Here is a 14,694-nt window from a genome sequence, read left to right as displayed (position 1 = left end):
ATACCAGGGCCTTTAGGCTTGAGTCACGGCGCCTCACACCTGAGTTAAGCCCCTCCTCCCTCCCCTGCAGTCGGTGTATTTAGCTGTGTGTGTGTGTGGTAACTGGAGCTTGCCCTTCCTCAGCATCACCCTCCACCTGAAGATCTCCTGCCCGTCCTCTCCGGCCGTGCCCATGGGCAGAGGGGTGGCCTGTCCTGTGCCCCAGGTCAAGATCGAGATGGAGTCGGACTACGACTCGGACACGGCCCCCCATCGGCCGCGGGACATGAGCAGCGAGACCACGCTGTGAAGCTCAGTCTCTGTGTCCCTGTGGGACACTTTGTGGGACAGACACGGCGGACCCTCAGACTCTGTCAGAGCGAGCACTGATCAGACGGACTGAAAAAGACAAGCTTTTAATCACATCTGAGTTTCTTTATTTATTTACTTGTATAATGTAAAGATTGTTCCACTGAAAGAAAGGAGAAACACTTATAGAATATTATTGATGTGAAAAATGTATATTATACGGTTATTACTGTACAGTAACCAGATGGTAATAATCTTTCAATATAGAGGCAATATTATGTAATACTGTCTTATTTTTGGTAATACAGTGATGATAGTGTAGCAATAAAGAGATAAAATGTAAATAATGTGATATTAGAATAACTTCGCTTCCACCATAATTCCCTTCACGCCTTGTTATTACCAATCTATTACTACAGAAATAAGATGGTGTTATAAAATGACTTTATTACCATATTGTTACTGTGCTGCGGTGTAAACCAACATGAAGTCTGAATATTAGTCTTTTCATATTTGTGTTCTTGTGTGTTTGAATTCCTCTGATCCCCCGTGTTCACACTGCACCGCCGGCACATTTTAGCCAGAAGAAAAAGAAACAACCAAAAAAAATGTTGTGATGATTCTGTGAAGGTTCTGTAACGCACATGGTTCACGTTCATGTCTGTGGTTTTAGACTCTGAAACAGGGTTCCCACGGGTCCTTGAAATCCTTGAAAGGTTCTAAAAATCAATCAATACAAGAAAGAAGTGAAGTTGATATTTAGTTTTACTGTTTCATGCCCTGCATTGCTTGATGTATGGAGACGAGGCCTGCGCAGGACAAACATGGAGTCATGTGGACACTGTCCACTCTGTCTCTCTCTCCGCTGTTGACGAGCGAGTGACGACGTGATGCCTGGGAAATGGAAATACCACCATCTCTGTCTCACCAAAGAAATCTTTAACTTTGACCAAGATCTGAAGGACAATCACTTGTCCAGAAGCAGAGTGTTGCTGCAAAGCAATAAAAGTGGACACTGTGGGAAAAGTGGCTCCCATCTTAAGCCGTGTCAGCACATTCTTTCCTTAGGTTTGAGGAAATTGGTCCTTGAAAGTCCTTGAAAAACCATTGAATTTAATGTCCATGAACCAAGGTGTGGGAACCCTGTTGAAAGTAACTTCCAGCTTTACACAGGATGATGATGATGATGATGTTATTTATACAATTAAATTCTATTATTACCAAACGTGTGCTGTCCAAACTTGAGCATGATTTTAAATGTGTGTGTGTGTATAATAATATAATATAATAATGTTATATTATTAGTATATTATTATCATTATTATTGTTATTATCATTAATAATAATGTAATAATATATTTGTTATAATATCATTATTATTGTTGATAATAATATAAAAATAATATAATTATTATATTTTTATAATTATTATTATTATTGTTAATAAGATAAAACATATATATATTATTATTATATTATTATTGTTATGTCATTAATAATATACTAATAATATATATATTATTTTACCAACACAGACCAACCAAGCAAAGCATGATTTGAGAACAGAGAAAATAAGATAAAAACAACAGGAAGTGCATTAGGTGCTTTTTTATTTTTTATTTTTCAGCTTATTTATATTCATATATATACATAAAAATACAACTCATTAAAAACATTGAGAACTTATTGTGCAAACATGACAGTGACAGTGCTGGTGAGGAACTCCTTGTGCTGACTCAGCAGTATTTTGGTGCAGATGCTGAGGTGTTAGAGGCTCGTTGAGTTCTCAGTGTTGCTTTGACTGGCTGTTGTCGAGCGCGCTGCTCTTTTTCTCTCCTGCCTGAATCACACACAAAACACACAGTTAGTAAAAGTGTCTCAGTGTTATTCCAGCTCCACGTCTGTATCATGTCGCCCAGGTGAACTCACCTGCTCAGGACATGCTGTCCGAACCTCGACTCTGGGTTCACACATTTCTCCTTGGTTCCTAGAACACTGGGAAAGAGCGAGGAGGAGGAGGAGTCGTGTCAGAGAGAACATGAACAATGACGTCCTCATGCTTTCATTCACATTCATTCACTCACATTATAATCTCCAGTTCAGGGCAGAAGCTGCTCGGCTGATAAACCCGCGGCTCTGACTTGAGGAGCTCTGGTCTGACTCGGCCGATGTAACCGTTCAAACACTTGCATTTTCTGGATCCAGTGCTTGGTTCCCCTGTGAGGACACACACACACACACACACACACACACAGATGTTAAATACTTTATACTAGAGATGAGCTGATACCAGACTCAGCGTTCAAATTAAAATGTCCAATCTGATACAGTCCAAAATGGGATGCTTAGATAAAATAAATAAAAAGAATAAAATAAATAAAAAGAATAAAATAAATGAAAAGAATAAAATAAATGAAAAGAATAAAATAAATAAAAAGAATAAAATAAATTAAAAGAATAAAATAAATAAAAAGAATAAAATAAATGAAAAGAATAAAATAAATAAAAAGAATAAAATAAAATAAAAAGAATAAAATACAATAAAATAAAATAAAATAAATAAAATAAATAAAAAGAATAAAATAAAATAAAATAAAATAAAAAGAATAAAATAAAATAAAAAGAATAAAATAAAATAAAAAGAATAAAATACAATAAAATAAAATAAAATGAATAAAATAAATAAAAAGAATAAAATAAAATAAAATAAAAAGAATAAAAGTCACCTTGAACACAGAGGACGAGCAGGCAGCTGAGGAGGAGGAAGATGGATGAAGTTGAGTTCATGTTTGAAGCAGTAAGACAGGCTCTGTGTGTCTCTTCACTCTGACTCCTGATACCCAGCGCTGCCTCTTTTATACACAGACAGTCGCTGTGCCTCACGTTCACTCTGCAGTCTCACTTTTGTTTTCTCTCTTCCTTCCGTTTTCCTTCAGTCTGACGGTTTCCCAGAATCACTTGTCACGGCTCTTCTCCAGAAAAGTGTGCCTCTCAAAGTGGGAAGTGTGGTGTGAAAAAGAAGAAGAATGTGGTTTATTTTTCCACATTATTGTTGTTGAGGTTATGGAAGTGATACTTTTTTTTATATATCTTAGAATATTACAGCAGGATATGAATCACAAATGACCAAAGGAGTCGTAAACAAACACAGATGACAATTTAGCAGCAACTGAACGATCAAGAAGCAGATCAATAATAATAATATTTAAACAGCATAAAAGTTCAAATGTATTAAACCACCTGTCATAAAAACAAATCTTTCAAAAACTTCTCATTCTTTTACGGACAGAATCATTTCTAGGCACAGCCAGGTGGTGGAAGTCCGGTGACCTGAGGATCTCTTCTCTGCTTTTTGTGGTGATGATGATGTGCTTGTTTTCGTGTCAGACAGTGACCTTCAGCTTACACCGGGACCGTTTGCAGCAGACTGACGCTGAACCAGAGGGAGCTGAGCCACAAGGTCACCATCTGTGGGTCGATAAGGTTATTAGAGTGAAGTAGAGTCGCTGCTCCACCGTGTGGAGAGGAGTCACTTCAGGTGTTCCAGACTCGTCCCTCTGGTAAGAGGACCCGGGACAGACCCAAAACCATCAGAGTTCTGTCACCCTGTTCCCTCTCGCTCCGCCTCTGCTTCACTTAGTCTGCCAGCCACTCCCTCCCTCCTCATCAGGCACCTCAGCTCACCTGTGAATACACCTGCAGACTGACTTTGTGCCTGATTGTCTGAATCCTGGATGTTACCTCGGCCTTCTGTCCCTGATGACGAGAACTGCCTCAGTCCTTCTGGTTCCTGTCTGCTGTGACGGTGCGTGAGTGTTGTTGCCCTCCTGCCTTCTCTGTCTGTGCGTTCACAAGAGTAATTATAAGGACACTTAAAGATGTCTGTGCTGTGCTGTGCTGTGCTGTGCTGTGCTGTGCTGTGGTGTGCTGTGTCTGCGTCCAACTCTTACCCACGTTACCAGAACCGTAGCTCGATAAGGGAGAGGACGACCACAACTAACTTGTTCCTAATTCTATGATTTATTATCTCCATTTTTTTAATGGAACTTCATGACAGTATTTTTGATTGGAAGTTCACACACATAAGGAAACAACGTTGCAGGGACATGTTATAGGACACTGCATCACTCCTTTACAAACATCTCTCTCTCTATATATATATATATATATATATTTATATATATTTGCTTAAGACGCCACAAATGAATGGCCACAACTCAGACACTTGTTTTTAGCACTCGCGAGGGAACTTTAGAGCCGGTTTTTTTGCCCATTAGTGCACCAGGGGAATAAACTGCATGTTTTTACACACACACACACACACACACACAGGGAGAACATGCAAACTCCACTCAAAAAGGCCTGGACGGGGACTTGAACCAGCAACCTTCTTGCTGTTAGGCAACAGTGCTAGCCACTAGAGTTGTATGTCTTGGTCTTGGTCTTGGTCTTGATACCCTCTGGTCTTGGTCTTGTCTTGGTCTCGATACCCTCTAGTCTTGGTCTTGTTTTGGGTCTCGGTTTACGCGGTCTTGACTACAAGTCTACGAGCCACTCATCTATTACTCTGAATTTGTGCTTTCTTTGTATTTCCTGTTTTATTTTGGTAACCCTTGTCTTGTTTCTTTTCACTTCCTGTCAAGTTTCCTGCTTCTGTGATTGTCTCCTCCTTTTCTTTTGCCAGATCTTTGTTTAGTTCCATTGTTCTTAGTGTTTTTGACGTGCAGAGTTTGTCATGTACCATCTGTTTTTTTTGAGTAAACCATTGAACGGATTCCCTGCCTTAACTTTCTGAGTCCAGCCTGATATTTATGGGATGGTCTGATGGACTGCATATAAAAGTGGACGTATAGTCTTCTGATTGGACACTGAACTGTTTTTGACGCGCCAACAGACTGTCGCTCAGGAGAATGTTACTGATGTTTAGTGTTTTAAAGGCGTGAAGAAAAAGTGCTCAGTTTTCCATGGAATTGGGAACTTTAAACTTTCCAAATAAATAGATAAAAACAACAGGAAGTGCATTAGGTGTTTTTTATTTTTTATTTTTCAGCTTATTTATATTCATATATATACATTAAAATACAACTCATTAAAAACATTGAGAACTTATTGTGCAAACATGACAGTGACAGTGCTGGTGAGGAACTCCTTGTGCTGACTCAGCAGTATTTTGGTGCAGATGTTGAGGTGTTAGAGGCTCGTTGAGCTCTCAGTGTTGCTTTGACTGGCTGTTGTCGAGCGCGCTGCTCTTTTTCTCTCCTGCCTGAATCACAGACAAAACACACAGTTAGTAAAAGTGTCTCAGTGTTATTCCAGCTCCACGTCTGTATCATGTCGCCCAGGTGAACTCACCTGCTCAGGACATGCTGTCCGAACCTCGACTCTGGGTTCACACATTTCTCCTTGGTTCCTAGAACACTGGGAAAGAGCGAGGAGGAGGAGGAGTCGTGTCAGAGAGAACATGAACAATGACGTCCTCATGCTTTCATTCACATTCATTCACTCACATTATAATCTCCAGTTCAGGGCAGAAGCTGCTCGGCTGATAAACCCGCGGCTCTGACTTGAGGAGCTCTGGTCTGACTCGGCCGATGTAACCGTTCAAACACTTGCATTTTCTGGATCCAGTGCTTGGTTCCCCTGTGAGGACACACACACACACACACACACACACACAGATGTTAAATACTTTATACTAGAGATGAGCTGATACCAGACTCAGCGTTCAAATTAAAATGTCCAATCTGATACAGTCCAAAATGGGATGCTTAGATAAAATAAATAAAAAGAATAAAATAAATAAAAAGAATAAAATAAATGAAAAGAATAAAATAAATGAAAAGAATAAAATAAATAAAAAGAATAAAATAAATGAAAAGAATAAAATAAATAAAAAGAATAAAATAAAATAAAATAAAATAAAAAGAATAAAATAAAATAAAAAGAATAAAATAAAATAAAAAGAATAAAATACAATAAAATAAAATAAAATGAATAAAATAAATAAAAAGAATAAAATAAAATAAAATAAAAAGAATAAAAGTCACCTTGAACACAGAGGACGAGCAGGCAGCTGAGGAGGAGGAAGATGGATGAAGTTGAGTTCATGTTTGAAGCAGTAAGACAGGCTCTGTGTGTCTCTTCACTCTGACTCCTGATACCCAGCGCTGCCTCTTTTATACACAGACAGTCGCTGTGCCTCACGTTCACTCTGCAGTCTCACTTTTGTTTTCTCTCTTCCTTCCGTTTTCCTTCAGTCTGACGGTTTCCCAGAATCACTCGTCACGGCTCTTCTCCAGAAAAGTGTGCCTCTCAAAGTGGGAAGTGTGGTGTGAAAAAGAAGAAGAATGTGGTTTATTTTTCCACAATATTGTTGTTGAGGTTATGGAAGTGATACTTTTTTTTATATACTGTATCTTAGAATATTACAGCAGGATATGATGATATGATTATGTTTGGAGGAAGTTTAAGAACGAGACTAAGTGAACATGTTTATATACAGTGCTAAACAAATGTAAAAACAAGAAAACACAAGTATTTTAGAAATCTTTCAAAAGTTTCTTATTCTTTTGTGGACAGAATGATTACAGGCACATCCAGGTGGTGGAAGGTGCACAGCACTGAGTATCATTTCCTCTCAGGACACTGTCATGTAGGAACAGGAGGGAACTTGATTGCAAGGACATCTTATTGGGCACTGCATCACTTTTAACCTGTAGAAAGGCACTCATTTACAGATCATCTTTATATATATATATCATATTTATTCGCTTCAGAAGCCACAAATGAATGGCAACAAGTCGTACACTTGTTTTTACCATTTGACATCAGTGGGTTTTTTTTAAACTTTTTCAGAACCAAGGACCACCTTAATCAAAATAGTCCCAAAACAATATGCCGACTTCAACAGTTCACAAATTACAACCTCCAAAAATGAACTTGTGGATTTGATATTGAAAACAACACATTCGTGTCGCAGGCAGTTTGACAAACACTGGAATTAAAAGATTTAAAACCCGAGTGCAGTGTCTGTGCGACACCTGTTTTTAGTCATTGTTGGTTTGGTGTGTTTGAGTGCTCGTTGTTACTATTACACAGCAAACGTTCAGTGACATTTGTATTTGTGTTTGGCACAAAGCAAATCCTCATACTGACATAATGGCATACAGTTAATATGGAAGTTCAGTCGGGTGACGGCTTGTGAGTGAGAGGGGGCGTGGCTGCGGTAGAGCAGTGAGAGCGGTGAAAGCCGAGGTTTCGTGTCTGTAGCTGCATGAAAGATATGCAAGTCACAGACAGACAGACAGACAGACAGACAGACGTTCCTGACGTTTATAGATAGATACTTGATTGTCACCTCACGGACCACCAGTGGTCAGGGGACCACACTTTTAGAACAGCTGCTCTAGAGAGAACCAGGAGAATAAACTCTGCATGTTTTTACACACAGTGCTCGTCAACCATCAGTTTCTCTGAATGTGCACTTTCTTTGTTCTTGTACTTTGTGTATTTTGGAGTAAACCATTGAACGGATTCCCTGCCTTAACTTTCTGAGTCCAGCCTGATATTTATGGGATGGTCTGATGGACTGCATATAAAAGTGGACGTATAGTCTTCTGATTGGACACTGAACTGTTTTTGACGCGCCAACAGACTGTCGCTCAGGAGAATGTTACTGATGTTTAGTGTTTTAAAGGCGTGAAGAAAAAGTGCTCAGTTTTCCATGGAATTGGGAACTTTAAACTTTCCAAATAAATAGATAAAAACAACAGGAAGTGCATTAGGTGTTTTTTATTTTTTATTTTTCAGCTTATTTATATTCATATATACATTAAAATACAACTCATTAAAAACACTTAGAACTTATTGTGCAAACATGACAGTGACAGTGCTGGTGAGGAACTCCTTGTGCTGACTCAGCAGTATTTTGGTGCAGATGTTGAGGTGTTAGAGGCTCGTTGAGTTCTCAGTGTTGCTTTGACTGGCTGTTGTCGAGCGCGCTGCTCTTTTTCTCTCCTGCCTGAATCACACACAAAACACACAGTTAGTAAAAGTGTCTCAGTGTTATTCCAGCTCCACGTCTGTATCATGTCGCCCAGGTGAACTCACCTGCTCAGGACATGCTGTCCGAACCTCGACTCTGGGTTCACACATTTCTCCTTGGTTCCTAGAACACTGGGAAAGAGCGAGGAGGAGGAGGAGTCGTGTCAGAGAGAACATGAAGAATGACGTCCTCATGCTTTCATTCACATTCATTCACTCACATTGTAATCTCCAGTTCAGGGCAGAAGCTGCTCGGCTGATAAACCCGCGGCTCTGACATGATGAGCTTTTGATTGACTCGGCCGACGTAACCGTTCAAACACTTGCATTTTCTGGATCCGTGGTCTGGTTCCCCTGTGAGACGACACGTGAGACGAATATTTGTTACACTGCACAGAGAATTCTGCGTTTGAAATCACTCAGAGAGTAAAAGGTCTAAAAAGTCCCCGGTTTAAACACTCTGTTAATGCAACATAACATAAGTGACAACTTCATTCAAATTGCTAGAAGAACACACTTGTTAGAGCTGTAGTGATTAATCAATTACTAAATGAATCTAGTGATTTTCAGACTATAACAAAGAAAATGTCTTTGGTTTTAAGTAGAAAACAAGACGCTTGAGAAACACTGGTTGACATTTTAACAACTGATCAGTGAAAGTAAATAATCATCAGTTGCATGAAAATCTTCACCAAAGGCTTGAAGTGAATCTTACCTTGAACACAGAGGAGCAGGCAGCTGAGGAGGAGGAGGATGATGGCAGTTGAGTTCATGATTGAAGCAGTAAGACAGGCTGAGTGACTCCTGACACCCAGTGCTGCCTCTTTTATACACTGACGCTCACTTTCATTTTCTTTCCCCACAATCACTCCTCAAGTCTCTTCTCCAGAAAAGTGAAATCACTTCACTGTAAGTTAAACTCGATGATGGAAGTGACGTGACATATTTGCTTCTACCTTAAAATATTACGCCACAGGACGAAAAGGACAAGCAAACAGAGATTATGTTCCTACCGAACAAAGTCAGGCTTCAGACCGATGTGTTCCTGCCGAACCCAAACTCCATCCCATCCCGAGGAAGCTTCTGCTCCTCAGATGCAATGAAGTTTACGTCTTAAACATATTTCAAACACAATGTAGCCGTGTTCATGTGTTCATCTAAGTCAGATACTTCAGTTGCTGTGTTGTCCAGAGAAAACAGCACTGCACTTTATGCGTCGTCTCCTTCTGCGTCCGCGTCAAAGAACGAGGAGGAAATGTTGGTGCATGTGCAGAGCGCCATGCAGGAGTAATCAGACTATGAATCACATTATCCATGTTAATCCGACTAAGACTAGATTTTAGACCGTCTAATGCATTTAGAAAACCAATTATTGTCTCGGTCCAATTAAAATTGGACTTTTCACATGTGAGTGTTGATTGAATAGACAGCGTATGAAAAAGTTATTATGTAAGTATGTTAAAAATCCATCCATTCATTCATTCATTCATTCTCTACCGCTTTATCCTCCACATGAGGGTCGCAGTTTTCCATCTGAAAACCCGACACTGTACCATTATGCCATTAATCTGCATCTGTTATGTTACTATGTGTAATTTATAATTACCATAACTATTAATACCACAGAAAGCAGTCACACCTCTTCATTCTCCTCTTTGTCCATGCATATTTATTTTTATGGCAACATTTTTACCGCTTCATTGTTTTAATTGTCCTTAAATTGTTTCTTATGCACCAAAGGAGTTGCAGTCTATCTTATTCTATATTAAAATGCGGAATAAAGAGCATGGCGTCATAAAGAAAAGTAATTTTTCTATGTAAAGAGGAACTGACATTGTTGCACAATTTCTTATAGTCAATATCAAATGAGCATGAAATGAACTTAAAGTTAAACAAAAACAGAATTTAGAGACATATTTTAAAACAGAATCATTAACATGTTTCTTATTAGGGATAGAATTCCTGTGGGAAAAAAATCCCCTAAATTCCTGAATCAGCTCGATTTGCTTTCGGTTCAGTGTCGGTGGTCTTTGCTCTTCATTGACGTCAAAGGGAAATTCCCTGCATGATAACACCCTCACTTGCTCAATATTAAATAAGCCTGTGTGTGTGAGGACACAAAAGTTCAGCTGAAGTTTCACTTCATGAATATCAGCTTTCTTCTGTGGAAATCACTGCAGAAAAAAACAACCAGTCAGCATTTATAACGTGATGAAAGTCAGAATTATGTCTGTGCGTTTAAATCGATTTTTTGAATGAAGTGCTTTTACATGCTGACGTTGGCCGTCTTCACTCCATTTGTTCTGCATGTGCAAAATATGTCTACGCCAGGTTCAGGGATTTTAAATAAGACGATGTTTTATTGCATTTTTATTAAATTAATAAAACATGTTGTCTTTTAACGGTGATCTTAGAAAAATGAAATGACACGTTTTCATTTAACATTTTGCAGTTTGTTTAGTTTTTTGTGTCAAAAATGTTTTATTAAATTAAAGTTTTCGTGATATCTTTAGTTTTAGTATTTATTCTTATCAAATAAAATGCATGTTTTATGTTAGCTTTGGTTTTATTAGTTATACCTTTATTGAAATATGAAATAAAATAATGAATATAATGTTATATATCAGGTGCTGCAGCTAAAAACAAAAGCGACCTTGAATGAACCAGTTACCAGCTGATAGGACATTGCATTCTTTTCTTATATTTATTTTATTTAACCTTGATTTTAAAGCATTCAGAACAAATTCTGTGCTGTGTTGTGCCAGTGCCAGAAAACACTGGCAGACATGATATCAGCTTTATGGCTGCATCTAAATGTGCAGCTTTCTGTTTGTCTACGCAAAAAAAAAAGAAGAAAGAAGATTTCTTCAAAGGTCACTTGACCTCACACTATCTTCCCTTTTCCACAGCAGCCTCCGCTCGACTTCCCTTCATAGGAAACACTCACCGTTTTAAGGAAAAGGAAATGTAGACCAGACCAGATAACCCTCTTGACTGCATCAGCACAGTCGGAAACACCTCATTGGTGAACTGCATGTAAATATACTGTTATACGTCTGAATTAAAGAAATAAATACAGGACAGAGACAGATTTTGTGGCAAAACGAGAAAACAATTAGCAGAGAAATCAAGGAACTACGACTCAAATATCGGGATTTTTGATTAAACTCAGTTCAGTTGTGATTGACGTGGTGCTTCTGTCAGAGGCCGATTCAAGGTAACTTTATTGTCATCGTATTTGTATGCAATTCATCTTTGTGCATACATGGTGGTTAAAGATGATAAAAACAACAACAACAAGAGTACAAAGTAAACTAAATAAATAAATGTAGGTGATGCATGATTTTTTGAAATTGGCTGGAGAGAAGTGTGTGTGTGTCCAGGTATTACTGATGTTGTGGGGACCCGTAACGTAAATGACTACATTATAAGTTGAAGATATGTTTTAAGGTTAGGTTGAGGTAAGGGTCAGGGTTAGGATTAGGCCAGTGGTTATTATCGTTAAGGTTAGAGTAAGTCTCCAGGATATGAATGTAAGTCAATGGAATGTCCCCTCAAGTCATGGATGTCAAACATGTGTGTGTGTGTGTGTGTGTGTGTGTGTGTGTGTGTGTGTGTGTGTGTGTGTGTGTGTGTGTGTTGCTTTTCTGAATATACCAAACCAGGAGGTCATGAGTCTGACCCCTCGGATGTAAGGACGGCAGCAGCTGTTTTCTTCTGTGCTCTATTTTTATCTGGTGTAAATTTTCCAGAACCTCCAGAGAAATGGGATATGAGATTTAAATGAAAACGAGGGCGGAGCATCTCTCAGGGAGACAGAGAATCGTGGCCCGTGGCCAAGAGGAAACAAAACGGTCTTGTAACTGCAGGGTCGCTGGTTCATATTCTCAGTGACGTTTGGTGAGGTTTATGACTGGGGAGGCACTAGCTGCTCTGGAGTCACATGTACAAATATAGGAACCTTAAGTTGATTTATAAGCTTTTAATTATGCTTTAATTAATTCCATATACGATAGCAAGAAAAACAAAGGAATATTTATTAATGCGTAAATTCAGTGATGTTGACCATAGAAATGTTGAAATCATACAGAAAATTCACTTGTAGAACAATGAGTATTTTACTTGTCATGATCTCTGCCTCCCCTGACTGCACTTCACTGCATATTCTGGGATGCAGATAAGTGTTTGTGTCTTGTGTGTGTTTAGTGAGATTTAGAGATTAATTATGTTAAAACCATGTAGGTGATTTAATGATTCATTCTGTGTGCGGGCACATTGGGGCTGTCAACACCCCAAGATCAGGGCTACCGGCCCGAAGTGTTCAGAATAAGGAGGTCTCGCAAAGTCTCGGGTCTCATAAGAAACATAGATTGCTTTACAGCACTACACACACACCCTGGCCAAGTAACGGGTATAAGATCAACGCAGCAGTGAATAGTGTTTTAGACTTTCATCATGGCAGAGCTGGAGAAAAAGAATCAGACAAAATCGCTGTTAGAGGAAGCGAGGAAGAGGAAATGACAGTCTGGCTTAGCCAGGGGCCACACACAAATAAACTTAAACTGGCTCTTTAAGATTAGCGAGAATTGAAAAGCACAGAAGCATGAAAAATATGTACTCTGAAACTGGAGGAGGAACTCCTTTAAAGCCTTAAGATTTTGTTTTGCAAACAGAAGTTCACCAGTCTTACCTAGGAATTGGTAGATACCAGCTGTCTCCCAGTGAGCTACACTGCAATGGATAGTCTAGCATCCGGGCAACAGCTGTCTGTCACTTAGCAACCACTATTCATCACCATAGTCCATCACACACCAACTGCAATATGTCACCAGGCAACTGAGTGTGTCGAAACTTGAGGTTCCCAATCGCATTTCGACGTCTGTTCGAAGATCTGTCATCTTGGACGTCAGAATTGGGATTGGGAACTACAAACTGTGGAGGGCAGTGTAAGAGAAAAACTTATTTTTCGGCCTTCTCTAAAACTAGCTGATTACATTCCTAAGCACAAACCTCAACAACGACAACTCAGCGCGGTGCCAGCTGCAACTCTCTAATCACAAGGGCCTCGGTTTAACACTGGAACCAGTCATTTACAACAAAATGTGCCTCTTTATATTTTAGCTGTGTCTGGCCTGACTGGGACAGAGGACTGATAACTCAACTCTACAGTCCTCCCAAAGGTCAGCTCTATGTATTCCAGAGAGAGGCCTCCAAAACCCTTTAAATACCCTAACTCTGGGACTCACAGGCAGACTGACAGGGGACGCCCAACTGTTCACATCTACATGTTCATGTTGGGCATCGATCTGAAACTCATCTCTGACTCCAGAAACTCTGTCTTTGATCGGCTCACCTGATAATCAAATCTCCTGCAGCCTGCCTGAACTCATTGGAAGAGGAGGAAGAAGAAAACACACACGGCACAGAAAGCTAATCTAATTAGATTTCCGTTGCATCATGACAAGTAGGAGTTGTTATGCGACCGACTACAGTTGCTACAGATGGTGATATCACGAGATCTGGATCAAAGATGAAAGGACTGATCCTTTTATATGCCAGTGACATCATGTAGAAACAACATCCAGAAGGAAGTACTGCTGTTAAACACCACTACCAACTCCAAGAGAAGAACTTGAAACTGTGCGAAGATGAGTTTTTCCATAGAGTTACCGAGGATGTCGCTCGACAATGTTCGTCCGCACGTCGAGTCCTTCACGAAAGGTTTGAATGCGGAGCAGTGGAATTTGCTGGCACTAGGTAAACCTGACAATATCACCAGACTCAGGTTGGCTGACATGCTGGTGAAAGTCATCTGTTGCATTGTGGACGTCATGTCAGACTTTTTGAAACTAGACAATGCAGAGGAGCGTGTCCGTGAAAGTCTGGACGAACCGATCACCCGTAGTTTTGCGGAAGCCCTGGGTGTCGAGTCAGTCAGAGGTCCCAGCTCCGCTGTACTGACCGAGTTGATTGCAAAGGAGGTCACTGCCCCCTCTGGTTCTGTGTATCCCAAGCCATCCAAGTCAATGATTCATTCAGTGTGCAAAATGCTAAAGAGGTTTGCAGCCAAAATGTGCTGCACAGAGACGCAATCTCAACGTAGCAGCGTCCAGATCCAGACAAATCAGGGTATTCAGGCAGACACAGAGGAGACACCGATCTCATCAGTCCTTCAGTCGGTCCAGGATATCATCAGTAATGAGGTCAATTCAATCATCGAACCCATTCTGGAGGATGTCTCCGATGCCGAGTACACACAGCTGAAAGAGCAGTTTAGTCTGGAGATTCAAAATGCCGCACAGGACATCGGTCAGTCTGTCACAGAGTACATCAACTCAAAAGAGAGCGGATTTGATCAGTCAA

At 39.8% G+C, this 14,694-nt stretch overlaps 3 protein-coding genes across 3 annotated transcripts; all 3 read right to left on the bottom strand.

The window, feature by feature from the left end:
* Positions 1-1,947: 1,947 nt before the first annotated feature.
* LOC122761560 (C-X-C motif chemokine 11-6-like) lies at positions 1,948-3,118 on the bottom strand. The gene is made up of 4 exons (XM_044016782.1): positions 3,015-3,118; positions 2,373-2,505; positions 2,218-2,283; positions 1,948-2,128 (listed from the first exon to the last, which is right to left on the bottom strand). Exons 1-4 carry the CDS (start codon positions 3,073-3,075, stop codon positions 2,056-2,058), a joined length of 333 nt encoding a protein of 110 aa, XP_043872717.1. The 5' UTR covers positions 3,076-3,118; the 3' UTR covers positions 1,948-2,055.
* A 2,252-nt stretch (positions 3,119-5,370) lies between these two features.
* LOC122761559 (C-X-C motif chemokine 11-6-like) lies at positions 5,371-6,439 on the bottom strand. Its single transcript, XM_044016781.1, has 4 exons — positions 6,336-6,439; positions 5,796-5,928; positions 5,641-5,706; positions 5,371-5,551 (listed from the first exon to the last, which is right to left on the bottom strand). The coding sequence occupies exons 1-4, from the start codon at positions 6,394-6,396 to the stop codon at positions 5,479-5,481; spliced, it is 333 nt and encodes a 110-aa protein (XP_043872716.1). The 5' UTR covers positions 6,397-6,439; the 3' UTR covers positions 5,371-5,478.
* A 1,694-nt stretch (positions 6,440-8,133) lies between these two features.
* Positions 8,134-9,137, bottom strand: LOC122761561 (C-X-C motif chemokine 11-6-like). Its single transcript, XM_044016783.1, has 4 exons — positions 9,047-9,137; positions 8,553-8,685; positions 8,398-8,463; positions 8,134-8,308 (listed from the first exon to the last, which is right to left on the bottom strand). The coding sequence occupies exons 1-4, from the start codon at positions 9,102-9,104 to the stop codon at positions 8,236-8,238; spliced, it is 330 nt and encodes a 109-aa protein (XP_043872718.1). The 5' UTR covers positions 9,105-9,137; the 3' UTR covers positions 8,134-8,235.
* Positions 9,138-14,694: the final 5,557 nt, after the last annotated feature.

The sequence above is a fragment of the Solea senegalensis genome, unplaced genomic scaffold (assembly GCF_019176455.1).
Source record: "Solea senegalensis isolate Sse05_10M unplaced genomic scaffold, IFAPA_SoseM_1 scf7180000014791, whole genome shotgun sequence".
NCBI lineage: Eukaryota > Metazoa > Chordata > Actinopteri > Pleuronectiformes > Soleidae > Solea > Solea senegalensis.
Note: the sequence above shows the minus strand (reverse complement) of the source record. Positions and strands in the feature narration are given on the sequence as shown.

Coding starts and splice junctions, on each gene's coding strand:
- LOC122761561 (XM_044016783.1), bottom strand. CDS start 9,104: ATGAACTCAACTGCCATCATCCTCCTCCTCCTCAGCTGCCTGCTCCTC. Junction 8,686..9,046: donor CCTGCTCCTCTGTGTTCAAG/GTAAGATTCACT, acceptor GTCGTCTCACAG/GGGAACCAGACCACGGATCC. Junction 8,309..8,397: donor GGACAGCATGTCCTGAGCAG/GTGAGTTCACCT, acceptor TGTGTGATTCAG/GCAGGAGAGAAAAAGAGCAG.
- LOC122761559 (XM_044016781.1), bottom strand. CDS start 6,396: ATGAACTCAACTTCATCCATCTTCCTCCTCCTCAGCTGCCTGCTCGTC. Junction 5,929..6,335: donor GCTCGTCCTCTGTGTTCAAG/GTGACTTTTATT, acceptor GTGTCCTCACAG/GGGAACCAAGCACTGGATCC. Junction 5,707..5,795: donor CCTGAACTGGAGATTATAAT/GTGAGTGAATGA, acceptor GCTCTTTCCCAG/TGTTCTAGGAACCAAGGAGA.
- LOC122761560 (XM_044016782.1), bottom strand. CDS start 3,075: ATGAACTCAACTTCATCCATCTTCCTCCTCCTCAGCTGCCTGCTCGTC. Junction 2,506..3,014: donor GCTCGTCCTCTGTGTTCAAG/GTGACTTTTATT, acceptor GTGTCCTCACAG/GGGAACCAAGCACTGGATCC. Junction 2,129..2,217: donor GGACAGCATGTCCTGAGCAG/GTGAGTTCACCT, acceptor TGTGTGATTCAG/GCAGGAGAGAAAAAGAGCAG.